The 21059-nt window shown below is 38.4% G+C and overlaps 1 protein-coding gene across 5 annotated transcripts in view; it reads right to left on the reverse strand.

Annotated features, from left to right (window-relative positions):
* ESRP1 (epithelial splicing regulatory protein 1) overlaps positions 1 to 21059 on the reverse strand; it is a 65420-nt gene that overhangs the window by 4846 nt on the left and 39515 nt on the right. For 2 of the 5 annotated variants that reach the window (XM_045454195.1, XM_045454194.1), the window contains exons 14-15: positions 10834 to 10984; positions 6303 to 6412 (exon numbers count right to left, since the gene is read on the reverse strand). The exons of 1 other annotated variant lie outside the window; for it this stretch is intronic. In XM_045454195.1, coding sequence (XP_045310151.1) covers positions 6338 to 6412; positions 10834 to 10984 — 226 coding nt within the window. In that variant the 3' untranslated portion in view covers positions 6303 to 6337. The remainder of the gene's footprint in view (positions 1 to 6302; positions 6413 to 10833; positions 10985 to 21059) is intronic. 2 more of the 5 variants (XM_045454196.1, XM_045454197.1) reach the window with 2 other exon arrangements.

The raw sequence follows: 21059 nt of genomic DNA on the forward strand, positions 1-21059 counted from the left end.
ATATAACACCCAGTGCTCATCCCATCTCAAATCTTCCTTAATGCCCATCACCCATTTAGTCCATCCCCCACTCCCACCCCGCCAGCAACTCTCAGTTTGTTCTCTGTATTCGAGTCTTTTATGGTTTATCTCCCTGTTTTTATATTACTTTTGCTTCCTTTCCTTTATGTTCATCTGTTTGTATCTTAAATTCATCATAGGAGTGAAATCATGTTTGTCGTTCTCTGACTTATTTTGCTTAGAATAATACACTCTAGTTCCATCTGTGTTGTTGCAAATGGCCAGATTTCATTCTTTTTGATCACCGAGTAATATTCCAGTACACACACACACACACACACACACACACACACACACACACACACAGCACATCTTTTTTATCCATTCATCGGTCGATGGACATTTGAGCTCTTTCCATAATTTGGCTATTGTTGATAGTGCAAGACAGATAATTTTCGAACTACAAAGTAATCTAAACTATACACTTAAGAGGCCAGGTATAAAAGATACTCTCCAAATGAAAGCTGCATGGTTTTTGTTTGGGTATTCTTTTGTTTTTCCTTAAAACCTAGCTGTTGTGAAAATACCAGGCTTAACACATCACAAGAACTTCCAAAAATACCCAGTATAGACAAAAGTTCTCACAAAAAAGCAAAGGAAAATGTGAACACTTCATCTTGGACCTCCCTGCCTCTAGAACTGTGAGAAATTAGAGGTTTGTTATTTATAAAACACCCAGTCCATGGAATTGTGTTACGGCAGCCAGAATGAACTAAGACATTCAGCAAATGATCAAGATTACACCGCCAGTAATGTTATGTAGGTAATAGCATCCCAGATATAATGTGATAGGATGCGCACTTCACCTCCATGGTATTATTCTTTCCCAATACCCATTACCCCAGTATAATTGCCAAAAAAGCATCTAACAAATTCAAAATCAAGGATAGCCCACAAAATACCTCAAAAGCAGAATACCTCAAAATTGTCAAGGTCATGAAAAATAAGCAAAGACTGAGAAACTAACATGGACTAGAGGATACTAAGGAGACAGGCCAAATAACTGCAACATGGATTCATAGATTGGATCATGGAACTAGATCATGGAAATGAAAAAGAACATTAATGGAAAAATTGGTGAAATCTGAACAATGTCTGGAGCATAGATAATAGTCATCCACATTGCTTCTGTATTGATTATTGTAATCATAGCAATAAAGTAGTTATTTGTCTATATGCAGAACTTTATAGTTTGTAAAACTTGCTTACACTCATTAACCCCCCTGATTCTTACCTAGAAAAGTTAAGTCACATATGAAGAAGTGATGTTATATGCATTTTACAGAATAGGGAAATGTTACCTCTGAAGAACTGTCTCTCCATATGTATGCAAAATATGTTTATAGCCAAGCATTTGTTGACAAATTTATGAGCTGGTCCTGCCCCCCCCCCCCCCCAACACACTAGGAAAGTTACACTTGGAGCTTATGGTGAGGGAGTTGGGGGTACAAACAAGAACTCTGGCCTTTTGAGGAGGCATTTTTTTCCAGACAGCCATCAAACCTCCTTCCCAAGAGGGCATCTTCAACAGCTTGTGAGCAGTCGTTGGGGATCTTTTATGATAAAAAAAGAGGCATACCTAGAGTAATTCTTGGGTTAGCTGACAAATGTTGGCTATACAAGAAGGCAGAATACTGAAACTTCTTTATCAGACCTTATCATGGGCTTTGGCTACCTTTATCTGACTCCATAACCAGTAATGACATCATGCTTTCAATAAATTTTTCAAGTACTGTTACTAGTTTCCTGTCATTGCTGTAAAAAATAATGTAATTTGAGGACTTAAAACAGAAACTTCTCTCACATATCTGGCGGCCAGAAATCAAGGTGTCAGCCAGGATGTACATCCTCCAGAGGCCCTAGGGAACAATTCACCACCTTTCAATGGTTGCAGGTGATCCCTGGCTTATGTCTGTATTATTTAAATCTCTGCCTCCATGGTCATATTGCCTCCTCTTCTCCTGTGTCCATCTGGTCTCCTCCCCACTGCCCTTTTTTTTAAGTAGGCTCCATACCCAGTGTGAAAGCTTGAACTCATGACCCTGAGATCCAGAGTCATGTGCTCCACTGACTGTGCCGCCCAGGTGCCCCTATTTCTGCCTCTTTTATAATTGCATTAAGGGCCCACCCACATAATCCAGGATAAACTCCCCTCAAGATCCTTACTTTTTTTTTTTTTTTTGCCAGATAAGGTAATAGTCACAGGTTCCAGGGATTAGGATGTGGACATTTATTTGGGGCCACCATCCATCCCACTATAAGTACTCACTCTGCCATGCTCTTATTTGCTTAGTAGAAAAGAGCACCAAGACTGAAGCTCAAAGTGATGTATCTTTAGTCAGCTTGGTCATTAACTGTAGGACTCAGAAAGTTACCCAGCCTCTCTGGGTTTCATTTCCTCATCTGTCACATGGAGCCATGGGTACCTGCCCTGATGCCTCACGGTGCTGCAATGAGACTTAAATGGCACTGGAGATATAAAATTGCTTACAGAGCATAAGGCATTCTAGTGATGTTTAAGAGATGACTAGTGATGATAAATTTCATTATTAATATAGATGATGAGAAAAAATATATAGCCACACGAGAAGGTTAAAGGGAAATAAATGGGGTCCAAATTGCATAAGGACGTACAAAAAAGAATCTGAAAGAAAATATTCATTATGGTTATTTCTGGAGGGTGGAATTATTAGTGACTTCTTTGCACCTGTCTGTATGTTCCAAATTCTTTACAATGAGCACACAATACTTTTATGATCCTTACCTCCAAGGATCGCTGAGATCATTAAATAACTGATAACTTAGCGAGGTGTTTCAGCCAGTACTCCATGTGAATTTTTAAAAATTTCAATATAAAAGTAGATCAATCTGATTTTATAATAATAAACGCAAACACCTGGATTTTAACAGAGCACCTGATATTTCTATCATGACTTCAAATATATAAACATAAGATAGAATCAGAGTTGAGTAATGGTTATAATCAAGTTAGGACATTTCTCATATAATAACAAAAAGCTCTGAGGTGCCTGGGTGGCTCAGTTGGTTAAGCATCCTACTCTTGATCATGATCTTGCCATTGGTGAGATAGAGCCCTGTATGGGGCTCTGCACTGACAGCCCATAAGACTACTTGGGATTCTCTCTCTCCCTCTCTCTCCCCCTCCCTGTCTTGTATGTGTGTGCATGCACACACGCTCTCTCAAAGTAACATTTTTAAAAAAGAACAAAGTTCCACGTCTAGTCATTTCTTCTTTTTCTTTTTAAAGATTTTAATGTTTATTTATTTTTGAGAACGTGTGTGCAAACAGGGGAGGAGCAGAGAGAGAAGGAAGGAGACGATCTGAAGCAGGCTCCCCACCGTCAGCACAAAGTCCCACGAGGGGCTTGAACCCAGGAACCCCAAGATCATGACGTTGGGAGTGCCTGAAGTCAGACACTCAACTGACTGAACCATCCAGTCACCCCTCTAGTCATTTTTCATTCAATATATTCATTTTATGATATAGAAGAGTGTGCTTATCACGTTCATAAACAGCATTAAGAAGTTGAATAAAGAACATTTCAAATGACGAAGTATGGATCAAAAAGAGTATCAAAAGGCTAGAATAATGTGCTCTCATTCCTGTGAACTAAACTAGAAAATACTCCATACCCACTGCAAAGTATCTGGGCACAATGTTCTTTAGTACCCAAGATATCTTGAAATCTCACAGAAAATAGCAGAGAATCATCACTTCCATCCCAGAACTGGGGTTTCTACAACTTCAGAACGAGAGCCTAAGACCCCAATTGTCATTTCTCAAGGACAATATTGTACTATCGGCAACCACACTTTCCAATTTAGAACTCATATAGTTAAGGCCCATAGGGTGCTCAGCCATGAAAATGGTAACAAAATTTTATTTTAATGTTTAATTTATTCTTGAGAGTGAGAGAGAGAGAGAGACAGACAGACAGGGAGAGAGGGAGACACAGAATCCAAAACAGGCTCCTAGGTGTCAGCACAGAGCCCGACACGGGGCTTGAACTCACAAGCCATGAGATCATGATCTGAGCCAAAGTCGGATGCTCAACTGACTGAGCCACCCAGGTGCCCCAGTAACAAAATTTTAAAGTGGCATACCAGGAAACCAAATCCAACAACAACAACAACAACAACAAAAAATGAAGGAATTAAGTTACAGCAATTCCTGACCATGTCCCCACAATGCCATCTCTAGAGCAAGCTCACACAGAAACCCAGTATCCTTTTTTTCCCTTCCAAGTATGTATGTATGTGTGTATTTTTTAAATGTTTATCTTTGAGAAAGAGAGAGAGAGAGGGAGGGAGGGAGGACGCATGCAAGTAGGGTAGGGGCAGAGCAAGAGGGAGACAGAGGATCTGAAGTGGGCTCTGTGCTGACAGCGGAGAGCTTGATGTGGGACTCGTACTTATAAACTATGAGATCTGACCTGAGTGGAAGTTAGACGCTTAACCCACTGAACCACCCATGTGCCCCACCCCACCCCGAAGTTTTTATTTAAGTTCAAGTTAGTTAATGAAAGCCAATATCCTTTAAGAAAAGGTTACCAATTAAAAAACTATTTTCAAAAACTATCAGGATTCCTTTACTCTAGATTTAGACAATGAACCTTAAAAACATTATGCTAATGGGGGTACATGGGTGGCTCAGTCGGTTGAGCGTCCGACTTTGGCTCAGGTCATGATCTCGTGGTTGACGAGTTCAAGCCTCGCGTCAGGCTCTATGCTGACAGCTCAGAGCCTGGAGCCTGGAGCCTGGCTCGGATTCTGTGTCTCCCTCTCTCTCCACCTCTCTTCTGCTCATGCAGAAATAATACATTAAATAAATAAACATTAAATAAACATTAAAAAAATTATGCTAATGGAAATAAGCTAATCATGAAAAGACAAATATTAGGTTATTCCATTTTTGAGTTACCTAGAATAGTCAAATGTATAGAAACAGGAAGTAGAAAGGTAGTTGCCAGGGTGTGAGGGAAGAGGGGAGTGTCAGTTTGGGATGATGACAATAGATGGTGGTGATGGTTACATAATAATGTGACTGTACTTAATGCCACTGAACCATACACTTAAAAATGGTTAATTTTATGTTATGTATACTTTACCACCATTAAAAAAAATGAAATGGGAAAAAAGTACACTCAACAGAATTACTATAGGACTCTGTGATTCCACTCCTAGATACATACCCAAGAGAATTAAAAAACAGGTACTCAAATCTTTGTACGTAAATGTTCATATCAGCACTATTTACAATAGCAAGAAGGCAGAAACAACTCAAATGTCTATCAAAAGAGGAATGAATAAAAAATGCCATCTATCCATACAATGGAATGTTATTAACTATGAAAAGAAAGGAAGTACTGATACAGGCTCCAACAAGGATGAACCTCAAAAACCTAGGAAGTGAAAGAAGCCAGACACAAAAGGGCCACATATTGTAGGATTCCATTTTTATGAAATATGCACTAAAGGCAAATCCATGCAGACGGGAATGGTGTTTCCAGGGTCTATGGGGAAGGAAAATAGGGAGATATGCTTAATGGGTTTGGGGTTTTCTTTTGGGGTGATGAAAGTGTTTTGGAACTAGATAGATGTGGTGGTTGCACATATTATGAATATACTAACTGCCACTGAATTGTATACTTAAAAATAATGATAGATTTTAGGGGCGGTGCCTGGGTGGTTCAGTCAGTTAAGCGTCCTACTTCGGCTCAGGTCATGATCTCACTGTTCGTGTGTTAGAGCCCTGCATCGGGCTCTGTGCTGACAGCTCAGAGCCTGGAGCCTGTTTCAGATTCTGTGTCTCCCTCTCTCTGCCCCTCCCCCACTCACGTTCTTTCTCTCTCTCTCAAAAGTAAATACAAGTTAAAAAAATTTTTTTTTAAATGGTAGATTTTATGATTTTTACCTAAATTAAAACAAAAAAGCATACCCAAACTGTATTCCACATTAAATCTAGCAAATGAATTTCTAAATTGACAAGTTTTCCCTTACCCCCAAATAACATACAACTACGATCCATAAATGTTTCTAAGATACTGTCTCCTTGGATGACACACTGAATTCCAGTCTCCCATTTCTTCCAGGATCTCTGTCACTCCTACATCATACTAAAGAAAAGGGGGAACTTCTTACGCGACTCATAAAAAATACATTCAGATTCTCCATCTCTATTTGGCCCTTTATGATTGAGCTTTCATATCATAGCGCCTTACCTTCTTTTCTGAGGATGGTCTAACTGCTGGGGCCCTTAAATACAAACCCATTCTTTGGGTAGAGTCCTGGCCTGGTCATTTGTGTGTACAAGTCCATCATCGGCTGCGTACTACAATGCAAGTTAGAACAAACAGGATCATAAGATGGACAAACTGCCACTATGGACGATTAGCATTTCAACTGAATAGATCTACCGACAGTACTGTACGACATTTAGAATGTAGGAAACAAGCTCAAATGCTGGTAAGAGCCACATATGTAACAACTAATCCCAAGTCACCACTTCCTACTTAATAAAACCTTCTTTTAGGGAACGGGTTAGTTAGAGTGAACACAGAGATAAAGAACCCATAACACAATAAACAACAAACACGTCAGATCGTGCTAACGGTACAGTTTCCATGATATCACAGGTGTGACTAGATATAAAATAGTTTGAGTACCAACTATTTGCAAAGTATTGTCCAATAAGCCCAGCATCTGCAAGCAACTCTGTGAACTTTAAATATTGTATTTGTAATATCAACCTAATTCTCTCAGGCAGACAGCAGATAAACATAATAGCGGCAAGAGGCTTAAAGAGATACTGATTAAAGTCAGTATTCTGAGAAAAAACAAAAACTAAAACCATTAAAAATGCAAAGCATTAACAGTAAAGGATAAAGCAAATGGCAAATCAAGTTATGAGAATTATGTAAGGAGACCAGAGAGTCCAGAATAAGAGGCCCATCAAATATAGATACAGGTTTATTTTCACGACCAGAATGACATTCTCCTGATCAAATATTTTCATGGTAGTTTGTCTTCATGTATTCAGTCCTCATTCTATAAATTTCTTTTACCAAAATGGGCCCAACCCAGGCACTTTAACTTTATAAAATCACAGATTTTTAAAAAGTTTACCTATTTATTTATTTTAGTATTCCCTACACCCAACGTGGGGCTCGAACTCACAAATCTGAGATCAAGGGTAGCATACTCTTCTGACTGAGCCAGACAGGTGCCCCTACAAAATTACAAAATTGATAGCAGAACCCATGTGCTGCATTTTGTTTTGAACATCAGAATTCTTCCCTTTTTGTAAATCCTTGCCCTCTCTGGCTTCATACTCCCTTCCCCACTACCACCAAGTGTGAAGTATAGAAAAATTACGTCGAAGTAGAAGGAATTTTGCTAAGGGTAGGAGAAACATATATCCAAAAATTATGTTTAAATATAATGTTTATAGGAAATGACATATGCCATTATTATCTTGAGATGTTTTCTTAGAAGGCAGAATCGGAAACTATCAAGAGATTTCACTCAACCAATTATTACTAAGTATTTGCTTTATTATATGAATTTATTACATAACCAGAAATAAAATGAAAACCTCCCAATACATCAACAGCAATGAATACACTGTAAATAAAAATAAATACAAAATATACTTAAGAGAACACAGTTTTAAGTCACACTCTACTGATTTTGTCTTATGGTAAATCTATACCCAATCTGGATTCCTATAGCTAGGGACTATTACCAAAATAATTGAGGACAGAAAAAAATAAGAAGACACAGACTCTTGGGGCACCTGGGTGGCTCAGTCCCATAAGTATCCGACTCTTGATCTCAGCTCAGGTCATGATCTCAGGGTCATGGTTTCAAGCCCTGTGTGATTCATTCAATCAAGCTTGTGATTCATTCTCTCTCTTTCTCTCTTTCAAAAATAAATAAAAACTTAAAAAACAAAACCATTAAAAAAAAAAGAAAACAAACAAAAAAATAGACATGAACTCTCAAAGACTGAATGTATGAGCCTTCATGTAAGAGTGATATAAAATTAGGATACAAAAGATTTTGGATTTTGTAACTGCCTTAAAACTCAAATTACTAAAGACATTGGAATAATTTGATATACTTAATTTGATAAGTGAGGTTTATATATAATCTTTTTCTTTTCTTTTTTTTCAAGGAAGCTTTATGCTCAATGTGGGGCTTGAACTCACAACCCTGGGATCAACAGTCGCATGGTCTACTGATTGAACCAGACAGGTGCTCCTAGTTCCTACGTAATCCTAATTGGTTGATCCAGGTCATGAACTCCAAGCACTTCAGCAATGAAGGCCAAATTCCTTGAGATCAAATAATTTTGTACGATCTTCTTACTTCTGATTATACCAGATAACTCTACTCCAGCCTTCAATGATTCCCTAGAAGACACTAGAAGATAAACTGCTATAAACTGAAGTTATTTTATCTCAACTTTGAAGCACATCAATCTTGTAGCTATAAATCTAGAAATAACTGCTTTTACTTGTTTCTGGTAGAATACCCACAAAAGCCAGCCAGAGAACACTTCATAATAAGAGCAATTTTGCTTAATCTCACAACCAATTTATGTGTATGACCTCTTAATTCTAGTCATTGCAAAGCTAAATGTTGACCAGTCAAAACAAAATAGAAAATTAATTGACTTCAAAATAGAAAATCAGCTGACTTTTAGAACCTGAAACTTTGCTTGTAATTTCCAGAATTGGAAAATACTGGGAGAAAACACAAACTCAAAAGTTTATTAAGCAACCTCCTCAATAGCCTTCAGTAAAATTCTCTATTCCTTTCAGAATCTCATCAATCTTATGGGAAGTTTAGAGTAACTGTTTCCCCCCCTGCAAGAGCTCCCAATAGGCAGCATAATGGTTTAGGGAAGAAGCAAAGTATGTACAATAGTCCCCCTTATCAGCAGTTTCAGTTACCCTTGACTGACCAGAAGCAAATGATCCTAACACAATCCTAACACTACATCACGATGCGTACGTCATTCACCTCATTTCATCTTACCACACAGGCATTTAATCTTTTCACATCATCACAACAAGGGTAAATGTAGTACAGTAAGATATTTTGAGAGAGAATGACCATATTCGCATCCCTTTTATTACAGTTCTGCTTTATTATTGTTAATCTCTGTCTTTGAATTAGAATTTATCACAGGTAGGTAGGGATAGGAAAAAAGAAATTACAGGGTTTGATTCTATCTGCAATTTCAGGCATCCACTGGGTGTCTTGGAATGTTTTCTCCCATAGATAAGGGGAAAAGATCTACTGATCTCTAAAGACCTCTTACTTCCGGTATGAATGTGTTAAGCCAGGCAATAACAAAAAATAACTTTTGTCTAACCTTCATTAGATATTCTTCATTTGCCAGAAAATACACTTTTAATTTTAAAAGCCCATAAGAACATTACAATAACTTGGTAGGCTTGGGGCATCCCCACGGAGATAATTTTAGACGAGCTCCACAATCCTCCAGGATTCATGGACGCCAAGCTTGTAAACCCATTCCAATGGTGAAACAGACTCTGTAGGCATAATCCTTACAACTCTGTACTGTAAATGCTCAAGGCCTATTTTAGGTTTGATGATTATGTCCATAAATACTTCTCGGCTCTAGAGACTCAAGCAAAGTTCAGCTTCAAGAAGAAAGATAATTTTTGCTATTAATACAATAAAAGAGTTTCAAGATACTGATTTTTAGGTATTGCAAGAAAGGAATTTGGGTTCTAGGTAATTATGTGATTCGAGGAAAGAAACGTCTCTGCTCAGAGGAGATGGCAATGAGGAGATTTTGCTCACTCTTACAGAGCTCTTATAGAGTTTATCAAGAAACATCTCATTTCGTAACTTGAGTCGGAAAACAATTGATGGACATAGGCAGTGGCAGAAAAAGTTGGTAAGAGCCAATATTCGTTTCACAAGAATTATCACAGATCATTTCATAGAAGGCTCACCAAATATCCTACAGCTCATTTTAATGAGTTAGCATCTAAAGATTCATTGAGTCTCCTTTGTTTTTTCCAGGTTAGGTAGAGAGGCCTTGACTACTTTTTACATACTCAAATTGCATGTTTAAGTACTTTTTTTTTTTTTTTTGGGTAGTCAAGAATTAGAGGAAAACTCCTTCTTAGCCAATCCTATTCTAGATAAAAAGACCCACATTGCTGTGTGCCCTGAAGAGCTTTCCCAAAGTAGCCCTATTTTCAAAAAGAGCACCAACAGATTATATTGAGACAATTAGAGTAGCCTGGAAAAGTCCTAATCTTGTCAAATGGGTGAGTTTGAAAATAGCACTCAAGGGGCGCCTGGGTGGCTCAGTCGGTTGGGCGTCTGACTTCGGCTCAGGTCATGATCTCACAGTCCGTGAGTTTGAGCCCCGCATCGGGCTCTGTGCTGACGGCTCGGAGCCTGGAGCCTGCTTCAGATTCTGTGTCTCCCTCTCTCTGACCCTCCCCCATTCATGCTCTGTCTCTCTCTGTCTCAAAAATAAATAAACATTAAAAAAAAAAATTAAAAAAAAAAGAAAGAAAAAGAAAATAGCACTCAAAACTAGTCCCCCTGACTTTGCCTCTGGTTCTTTTTGCCTCTATAAGCAAACCTATTAGCATATGTACACATGAGGTTCAGAAAATCTGCTCTTTCCTGGCTGCATTCTTTAGGCAAATCAACTTAAGTAATAAGGGCACTGTGTATTTTCTTCTTCAAGCTACTGACCTGGTAACCTTGGAAGAAGTTAAGAATTTCCTTAACTCCAGTATTGTAGGCCAGGCCCTGCATTCTGACCACCGTGCCAGGCTGTGGAGGGACACCGCTAAGATTAGCAGCTGTAGGGAAGTAGCCAAGACTATTGGGCGAACCTGGGGGGCTAAAGGGAGAGAAAGCACAGTGAACCAATAGGAGTAGACAATGTCCAATATTTATTCTAAAAGCATCAGTTATGTAAGGAAACAGACTTCCTCAAGGTGATCTTTCTTAGAATTCTCAGTTATCTCTCCCAAGACAGGTAAGAATACCATAGCTAGTCTGTCCCATGTTTGCACAAAAGTCCAAAGTTGAAAAGCAAAAGGGTTAATATAGATTTAAGTGCAAGTCTTCCCCAGAGATCCAGTTCTGAGATTCTTAAAGGGACAGGAAAGAGAGAATTAAGCCTTCGTAGTCACTCAACCACAAAGCACCACTTCCAAAGCCCAGCTCATTGATGATTAACTGGGTAGTTGCCAGGAATAGTTAGGCATGAAAATGCATGAATTCAAAGCACTAATAGGAACCACAGCCACAGTGACCAAAAGGAAAAGAAAAAGAGAAAAAAATCCAAAGTTATTGCTCCAAAGAATAGACGGTTCTACCCACATATACAAGCAATTGTACAGCATAAAACACAAAGTACTATAGCACTCATGAATTAGTTCTTCCAACCTTGATTGGAAAAAAAGGTAGCAAAGTGGGTAAATTGGAAGGGATGCATAACAAGTTAAATCAATCACCATTAACACAAAGGGAAAATTGATGCTTGTGTCCTCTCCGTGCTATCTGCAGCAATTACCTCCAAGAAGAAGCCAAGTGAATACATAATTATTCTTTATGTGGCAACGCAAGTGATTACCATATTTTGAAATTAGTCTCACCCTACCCCCCTACCCAATTTGTTTTCCATCACAGTGGCCAGATACCCATAATTGAAAATACATAGAGAAAAATTATAAAGGTGTTAGTAGCTTAAGGATCAATAAAGACCCACAGCTTTATTCAATCTTCTAAATCTAAGTAGGTAATTATCCAACTTCAAAGACCAGTAAATACATAATGGAAGGGCTAAGAATCTTTGAGATTATTTATCCTGCATAATCCTAACTGATGGGTTAATAGGAATGGTGCCAGATGTGCATATAGTTCCAGACTCCATTTTTTTTTATTAGTACAGAAACTTTGAGCAAGTCACTTAATTTCTCTGAACTTCAATTTCATTTGCTAAATGGGGATAATAGCACTTTCCTAGTTTCACAGAATTGTTCTTCGGATTCAATACTCCGAACATACCAAGTTACTCCATAAATCATAAAATAATTTGTTACTTCATTCTTGTTATTTCCATAACCATCATTCCATTTCATCATTTTTAAAATATCAGAGCATGAAAAAATTACTTGACATCAAGCTGCCCTTAATCTTTTAAGTCTATAAAGCAGTGATCCTCAACTTATGTGCATATTAAAGATGTTTGGGAGATGTTTCTAACTTTGTGTGGGGAGAGTCTATTTAGAGACTAACAGTCAATCTATATGCAAATATAAGAGCAGATACAGAGGGAATGCTGAAATTTATACCTGAGTAGAACTTTAGCAATCACTCAGACATACCTCATCGTTTTCACAGAGGTAGAAACAGAAACTAAGAGTTAAATTATTTCCCAAAGGTCACACAACTAGTTAGCTCTTCACCAAACCAGAACCACCCAGAGTTTTTAACCACCATTCATTCAAAGACCATATTTGCTCATGTCAAATGCCTGATAACTAATTCTCAAAAACCACCAAGACTTCTCTATGTATTTAATCGAGTAACTAGGTTTTGCCTACTAACTAGTAGAGTCAGATTGTGCCCACAGTATACAACTTACTTCTATGACTCTGTCCTGGCACATTCTATACCTTTGGCTAAAGATCTCCTATAAATTAAATCCAGGTGTCTAGTACCTTCAAAATACAAACAAGACAAAATAGATAAAAGTTATCCAACTAGAAATGTAACATTATAAGTGACAATTATGTTCAGTATCTATAAGGTAACACCTATTTTCAAGAAGCCTAAACTCGGAATCACATCCTTATTTTTGCACTAGGATTTCTGCTGTACACAAGGCATCTTAAGGAAAATTAAATAATTGTGTATGTACCTGACAGGAAATGAGAGTAAGAATTTTCTGTCAACCTAAATGCAAAGGTCTTTCAGATTATTGAAATCAGAATCAACAAAAATAACTTATTAAAAAATGACAAGATATTGACAAGGTAAACCTCTATGTAGAAAATAAAAAAGAATTTACTAAAAACAAGGTAGAAAAAACCAGTCCAGCAAGGTAACAAAATACAAGATCGACACATATAATAGATCAATTGCATTTCTGTACACTACAGTGAAAACACAAAAATGAAATTAAGAAAGCAATTCTATTCACAACAGCATCAAAAAAAAAAAAAAAAAACACTTAGGAAAAAAATTTAAGAAGGAATAGTTAGACTTACTGAAAACTAAAAGACATTATTTGAAAACAACATTATTTCCTAAACACAAGGAAAGACAGTCATATTCATAAACAAAGGACTTAATATGGTTAAAATGGCAATCTTGTCTAAATTGACCTACAGATTCAATTCACAAGCTATCAAAATCTCAACTGTTGTTTTTGTTTTGTTTTGTTTTTTACAAAAATCAACAAAACTGAACCTAAAATGTGCACAGAAATGCAAAGGACCCAGAAGAGCCATACTCTCTTGGAAAAGAACAAAGCAGGAGTTATGTTTGCTAAATTTAAAACTTGCTATAAAACTACAGTGATCAAATGGTGTGATACTCCCATAACGGTAGGCAATGATCAGTGGAATTGAATTGGGTGGCCCGAAATAAACCCTTACATTTATGGTCATTTGAATTTTGACAAAGATTCCAAGACAATTTGGTGAGGAAAGAATACAAGCAAACCTTGAAGATGCTGTGGGTTTGGTTCCAGACCACTGCAATAAAGTAAACATCACCATAAGTAGAGTCAAATGAATATTTTGGTTCCCCAGTGCACATACAAGTTTTGTCTAGACTATGTGGCAGTCTACTAAGTGTGTGCAATGCCATGAGGTCTAAAAACACATCTTAATTAAAAATAACTATTTTGGGGGCATCTCGATGGTTCAGTTGGTTAAGTGTCTGACTTTGGCTCAGGTCATGATCTCTTGGTTCATGAGTTCGAGCCCCACATCAGGCTCTGTGTTGACAGCTCCGAGCCTGGAACCTGCTTCAGATTCTGTCTCCCTCTCTCTGCCTCTCCCCTACTCACACCATCTTTCTCCCTCAAAAATAAACAAACATTAAAAAGTTTTTTTTAGGGGCGCCTGGGTGGCGCAGTCGGTTAAGCGTCCGACTTCAGCCAGGTCACGATCTCGCGGTCCGTGAGTTCGAGCCCCGCGTCGGGCTCTGGGCTGATGGCTCAGAGCCTGGAGCCTGTTTCCGATTCTGTGTCTCCCTCTCTCTCTGCCCCTCCCCCGTTCATGCTCTGTCTCTCTCTGTCCCAAAAATAAATAAACGTTGAAAAAAAAAAAAATTAAAAAAAAAAAAGTTTTTTTTAATAACTATTTTTTAGAAGTTTTAAATTTTTATTTACTTATTTTTTTACCTTAGAGAGGGAGCATGAGTTGGAAGAGAGAGAGAGAGAGAGAGAGAGAGAGAAAGAATATCTTAAGCAGGCTCCATGCTAAGCATGGAGCCCATCTCGGGGCTTGATCCCACCAACCCAGAATCATGACCCAAGCCAAAATCAAGAGTTGGATACTCAACCGACTGAGCCACTCAGACGTCCCTAAAAATACTTTATTGCTAAAAAATGCTAAGTATCACCTAAACTTTCAGCTAGTTGTAATTACGATCACAGATCATAATAAAATTATAGAAAACTACAAAATATTTCAAAAATCGCCAAAATGTGACAGAGAACAAAGTGAGCAAATGCTGTTGAGAAAATGGTGCCGACAGACTTGCTTGATGCAGGATTGCCATACACCTTCAATTTGTTAAAAACAAAAACAAAACAAAACAAAAACAACAAGTACCTAGGGGCACCTGGGTGACTTTTTCAGTTGGGCATTCAACTCGATTTGGGCTCAGGTCATGGTCTCCCAGTTTGAGCCCCACGTTGGGCTCTGCACTGACAGCATGGAGCCTACTTTGGATTCTCTGTCTCCCTCCTCTCTCTCTGCCCTTCCTCTGCTCGTGCTCTTTCTCTCTTTCAAAAATAAACAAACATTAAAAAAAGAAATACACAGGGGCGCTTGGGTGGCTCAGTCGGTTGAGTGTCCGACTTCGGCTCAGGTCATGATCTTGCAGTCTGTGAGTTCGAGCCCCACATCAGGCTCTGTGCTGACAGCTCGGAGCTCGGAGCCTGGAGCCTGCTTCGGATTCTGTGTCTCTCCCTCTCTGTCTCCAGCCCTCCCCAACTCATGCTCTCTCTCTCTCTCTGTCAAAAATAAACATTAAAAAAAATTTCTTTAAAAAAAAAAAAAGAAATACACAGCATCTACACAGTGCAAGAGAGCAAAACACAATAAAACAAAGCATGTCTGTTGTCTTTCCAATAAATGGTGCTGAAATAATGTAATACCCACATGCAAAAGAATGAATTTAGGCCTCTACCTCATATCATATAAAAAATTAATCCAAGTTGAATAAGACACCTAAATTAAGAGCAAAGATTACAGAACTCTGGGGCCGCTGGGTAGCTCTGTCAGTTGAGTGACTGACTCTTGATTTTGGCTCCGGTCATGATCTCACGGTTCGTGGGATGGAGCCCTGCATTGGGCTCTGTGCTGAGAGCACAGAGCCTGTTTGGGATTCTCTCACGCACTCTCAAAATAAATGAATAAACTTAAAAAAATAAAGTAAAATTACAGAACTCTTGCAAGAATATGTAGTAAATCTCCAGAAACTTGGGTGATATATTACAACAAAACTGTAAGTGAGAAAATAAGACACTGATAAATTGTACTTCATCAAAATTTAAAACTTTTGTGCTTTAAAAGACATCATTAAGAAAATGAAGATAACCCACAGACTGAGAAAAAGTATTTGTAAATCACACCTTAATAAGGTCTCTCATCTAGAATATATAAAGAAATCTTACCACTGAAAAACAGTAAGGAGACTAATCCAGTTTTAAAATGCACAAGAGATTTGAACATTTCTCCAAAGAAAATATACAAAAGGATAATAAGCACATATGAAGATGCTCAAAATCAATAGCCATTAAGGAAATGTAAATCAAAACTATAATGAGAAAGCAAATCCACACCTACAAAAACGACTAAAATAAAATCAAGTTTAAAAGGTTGTGGAGAGGGGCGCCTGGGTGGCTCAGTTGGTTAAGTGGCCGACTTCGGCTCAGGTCATGATCTTGCGGTCCGTGAGTTCGAGCCCCGCGTCGTGCTCTGTGCTGACAGCTCAGAGCCTGGAGCCTGTTTCGGATTCTGTGTCTCACTCTCTCTCTCTGACCCTCCCCCGTTCATGCTCTCTCTCTGTCTCAAAAATAAATAAACGTTAAAAAAAAAAAAATTAAAAGGTTGTGGAGAAACTGAACTCTCACACATTGCTGGTTAGAAATGTAAAATGGTAGGGCACCTGGCTGGTTCAGTTGGTGGAACATTAGACTCTTGGTCTTGAGTTGTGGGTTTCAGTCCGAAGTTGGGTATAGAGACTGCTTAAAAATAAAGTCTTAAGGGGTGCCTGGGTGGCTCAGGTTGTGATCTCATTGTTTGTAAGTTTCAGTCCCCGCCTCAGGCTCTCTGCTGTTGGTGCAGAGCCCGCTTCAGATCCTCTGTTTCCTTGCTCTCTGCCCTTCTCCCACTCGTGTGTGCTCACACACTCTCTCAAAATAAATAACATTTAAAAATTTAACCATCATAAAAAAAAAGAAACAGAAATGTAAAATGGTGAAGCTCCTTTGGACAACAGTTTCGCTCTTTCTCAAAAGTTAAACTTAGAATTAACGTATGCCACAGCAATCCCACTCCTAGGTGTAAACCTTATACTAGAAATCTGAAAACTTATATACATGCAAAAACTTGAATGTAGAGGTACACAGTACCATTATACTTAATATTCAAAACACCTTCAAATGTCCAACAAGTGATAAATGGATAAACTAAATGTCGTAAATCCCTACAATATTATTAGCCATAATATTATTTAGCCATAAAAAAGAATAATGTACTGACCCATGCTACAGTATGAATGAACTTCAAAACATGCTCCATAAAAGAAGCCAGGCACAAAGACCACATGTGGTATGACTTCATTTATATGAAGTATCTGGAAGAGGCAAATCCATAGAAACCAAAAATAAGTTGGTAGTTCTTTAGGGATGGGGTTACGGGAGAGAGTGAAGGGGGTAGAAGGGAGGTGAATAGGAGTTTCTACTAATGGTCACCAGGTTTCTTTTTGGGGTGATAGGTTATTCTAAAATTAGAATGCTATATTATCTAAAAATTGGATTATAAAACTTGTAAAATTAGCAGCACAACTCTGTAAATACACTAAAAATTGAATCATACATTTAAAATGAGTCAATTTTCAAAGCAAGAAAGAGTATCCAATGGAAAAAAGACAGTCTCTTCAGCAAATAGTGCTGGAAAAGCTGGAGAGCAACACGCAGAAGAATGAAACCACTTTCTTACACCATACACAAAAATAAACTCAAAATGGATGAAAGACTTAAATATGAGACAGGAAACTATCAAAATCATAGAGGAGAAAACAGGCAACAACCTCTTTGACCTCAGCTGTAGCAACTCCTTACTAGACCTGTCTTGGAGGCAAGGGAAATAAAAGCAAAAGTGAACTATTGGGACTTCATCAAGATAGAAAGCTTCTGGACGGCAAAGGAAACAATCAACAAAACTAAAAGGCAATCGACAGAATGGGAGAAGATATTTGCAAATGACATATCACATAAAGGGTCAGTATCCAAAATCTATAAAGAACTATTCAAACTCAACACCCAAAAAACAAATAATCCAGTGAAGAAATGGGAAGACATGAATAGATACTTCTCCAAAGAAGACATCCAGATGGCTAACAGACACATGAAAACATGCTCCACATCACTCATCATCGGGGAAATACAAATCAAAACCACAATGAGATACCACCTCACACCTGTCAGAATGGCTAAAATGAACAACTCAGGCAACAACGGATGTTGGAGAGGATGTGGAGAAAGGGGAACCCTCTTCCACTGTTGGTGGGAAAGCAAACTGGGTACAGCCACTCTGGAAAACAGTATGGAGGTTTCTCAAAAAATTAAAAATAGAATTACCCTGTGATCCATCTGTTGCACTACTGGGTATTTATCCAAATGAGACAAAGATGCTGAATTAAAGGGGCACATGCATCCGAATGTTTATAGCAGCACTATCAACAATAGCCAAGTTATGCAAAGAGTCCAAATGTCCATCAACTAACAAATGAAGATGTGTTACATATACACAATGGAATACTACTCAGCAATCAAAAGGAATGAAATCTTGCCATTTGCAACAACATGGATGCTAAGTGAAATCAGTCAGAGAGATAAATATATGATTTCACTCATATATGGAATTAAAAAAATTTTTTTTAATGTTTATTTATTTCTGAGAGAGAGAGGGACAGAGTGTGAACAGGGGAGGGGCAGAGAGAAGGAGGCACAGAATCCACAACAGGCTCCAGGCTCCGAGCTATCAGAGCCTGATGTGGGGCTTGAACTCGCAAGCCATGAGATCATGACCTGAGCTGAAGTCGGACGCTCCACCGACTGAGCCACCCAGGCGCCCCACTCATATATGGAATTTAAGAAACACAACAGATGAACATAGAGGAAGGGAAGGAAAAATAAGATAAAAACAAAGATGGAGGCAAACCATAAGAGATTTTTAAAAATATTTTTTTAATGTTTATTTATTTTTGAGAGAGAGAAGGAGACAGAGAATCTGAAACAGGCACCAGACTCTGAGCTATCAGCACAGAGCCCAACATGGGGCTCAGACTCAGGAACCGTGAGATCATGACCTGAGCTGAAGTCGGATGCTTAACAGACTGAGTCACCTAGGTGCCCTATAAAAGACTCTACTGCATTGTATGTTAATTTGAATAAATTTTAAAAAAATAATAAAATGGGTCAATTTTACAGTATATAAAGTGCCTCAATAAATATGAAAAATCATAGCATTAACTTTTCAGCTAATTGAGTTAAAGACCAATTTATAGTCAATGTCTGAGATATTCAATGCTTTTCATGGAACATAAATTACTGAGTTATAAAAAAATCTTAGGATGTGCCTGGCTGGCTTATTTGGAAGAGCATGAGACTTTTAATATCGGGGTTGTAAATTCGAGCCTCACATGGGGTGTTAGAGATTACTTAAGTAAATAAAACTTTAAAAATTTTTAAGTCTTTTATCAGATTCTGTGTAGATTAAAAAACATTATGAAAGATAAGAGAAACAAATTTCAACATAAGAATAGCTTCAAAATATGTATGGATTTATCTGCCACAACAGAATAAGGAGAACAGACAAATTATGTGCATTTGCTTTATGGCAGTAATTTAGAAAAAGGCAAGAAATTCAAGCAGGAAATTTTCTAACCACTCCAATTAAGAACATAAATGAGACGGACGCCTGGGTGGCTCAGTCGGTTGAGCGTCCGACTTCAGCTCAGGTCATGATCTCGCGGTCCGTGAGTTTGAGCCCCGCGTCGGGCTCTGTACTGACAGCTCAGTGCCTGGAGCCTGTTTGAGATTCTGTGTCCCCCTCTCTCTGCCCCTCCCCCACTCACACTCTGTCTCTCTCAAAAATGAATAAATGTTAAACAAACCATAAACAAGAGCTACCCAACAAAAGCAGATTATACTAGTAACTCATCTTAATCTTTACGTTCAATCGTTCAATCCTTACTGTTTTGGGTTCTTGCTGCCATTATACCGTTAGTGAGGTTTCAGATTCTCAAGTGCAAGTATTTATCAATGTCTCATGCGTATAGGAGGTCCACAATGTAACTTCTACTCAGAAGCCACAAAGGTTAAAAAAAACTGATAGGACTAAAAAGGTAACACTGCACTCAAAGGTCCTGTGGTTGGAAAGATTGTACCGTAGGCACATAAGCAAGAAGGTTGCACTTGTGGGGCATCTGAGTGGCTCAGTTAAGCGTCCAACTCTTGCTTTTGCCTCAGGTCACGATCTCAGTTTGTGGGATCAAGCCCTGCATTGGACTCTACTCTGACAGGGTGGAGCCTGCTTGGGATTCTCTCTACCCCCCTCAAAATAAATAATATTAAAAGAAAAAAAAAAAGGGAGAGACTGCACTTGAGCTGGGTGCAACCCCAATAAGAATGAGGGGAGGCAGAGGAAATGAAGGGAAAAAGAACACAAGAAGTAAAGATATTATTTATGACCACTTGCTGGGACAAGCTGCACTGAGACAGTGTTAAGAAACTGCTTAATGAAACACATGAATAAGTATATTATAAAGCTGTTGAAGATTTCCCTCCACTGCAGTACTCCATGTCTTCTCTGTCCAGTTAAAACCTTTTTCAAACCCAACGTAGAGAAAACCTATATTTCTGAGAAGTTATGACTTCCTTTCCTTTGAAGTTAGGAGTTTTGAATATAGGTTTCCTTTCATCTGACTACCTGCTCAGAGTTCAAGATTGTTATTCCCATATCAATAGCCTAAGAGTCTATTGTCAAGATTACCCAAACATTTCTTTTCTATCCTTTATTTTCCCAGATTCGAATTTATATCTAATTTTGTAATACCCGATGTATTTGAGTAAGTCTTACAAAAATTCTTGCAGAACAGGGAAAGATATATGAAAATACTGGGGGCTGGGGCGCCTGGGTGGCTCAGTCGGTTGAGTGTCCGACTTCAGCTCAGGTCATGGTCTCGCGGTTTGTGGGTTTGAGCCCCGCGTCGGGCTCTGTGCTGACAGCTTAGAGCCTGGAGCCTGCTTCAGACTCTGTGTGTCTCTCTGCCCCTCCCCTGCTCATGCTCTGTCTCTGTCTCAAAAATAAATATAAACATTAAAAAAAAATTAAAAGAAAAAAAAAGAAAGAAAATACTGGGGCCAAGATGCCTACCACATCAGAACACTCATAACACACACTCTGTTGAAAACAAGCCTCATAAATACCCTTCCTCATTTG

The sequence above is a fragment of the Leopardus geoffroyi genome, chromosome C3 (genome assembly GCF_018350155.1).
Source record: "Leopardus geoffroyi isolate Oge1 chromosome C3, O.geoffroyi_Oge1_pat1.0, whole genome shotgun sequence".
NCBI lineage: Eukaryota > Metazoa > Chordata > Mammalia > Carnivora > Felidae > Leopardus > Leopardus geoffroyi.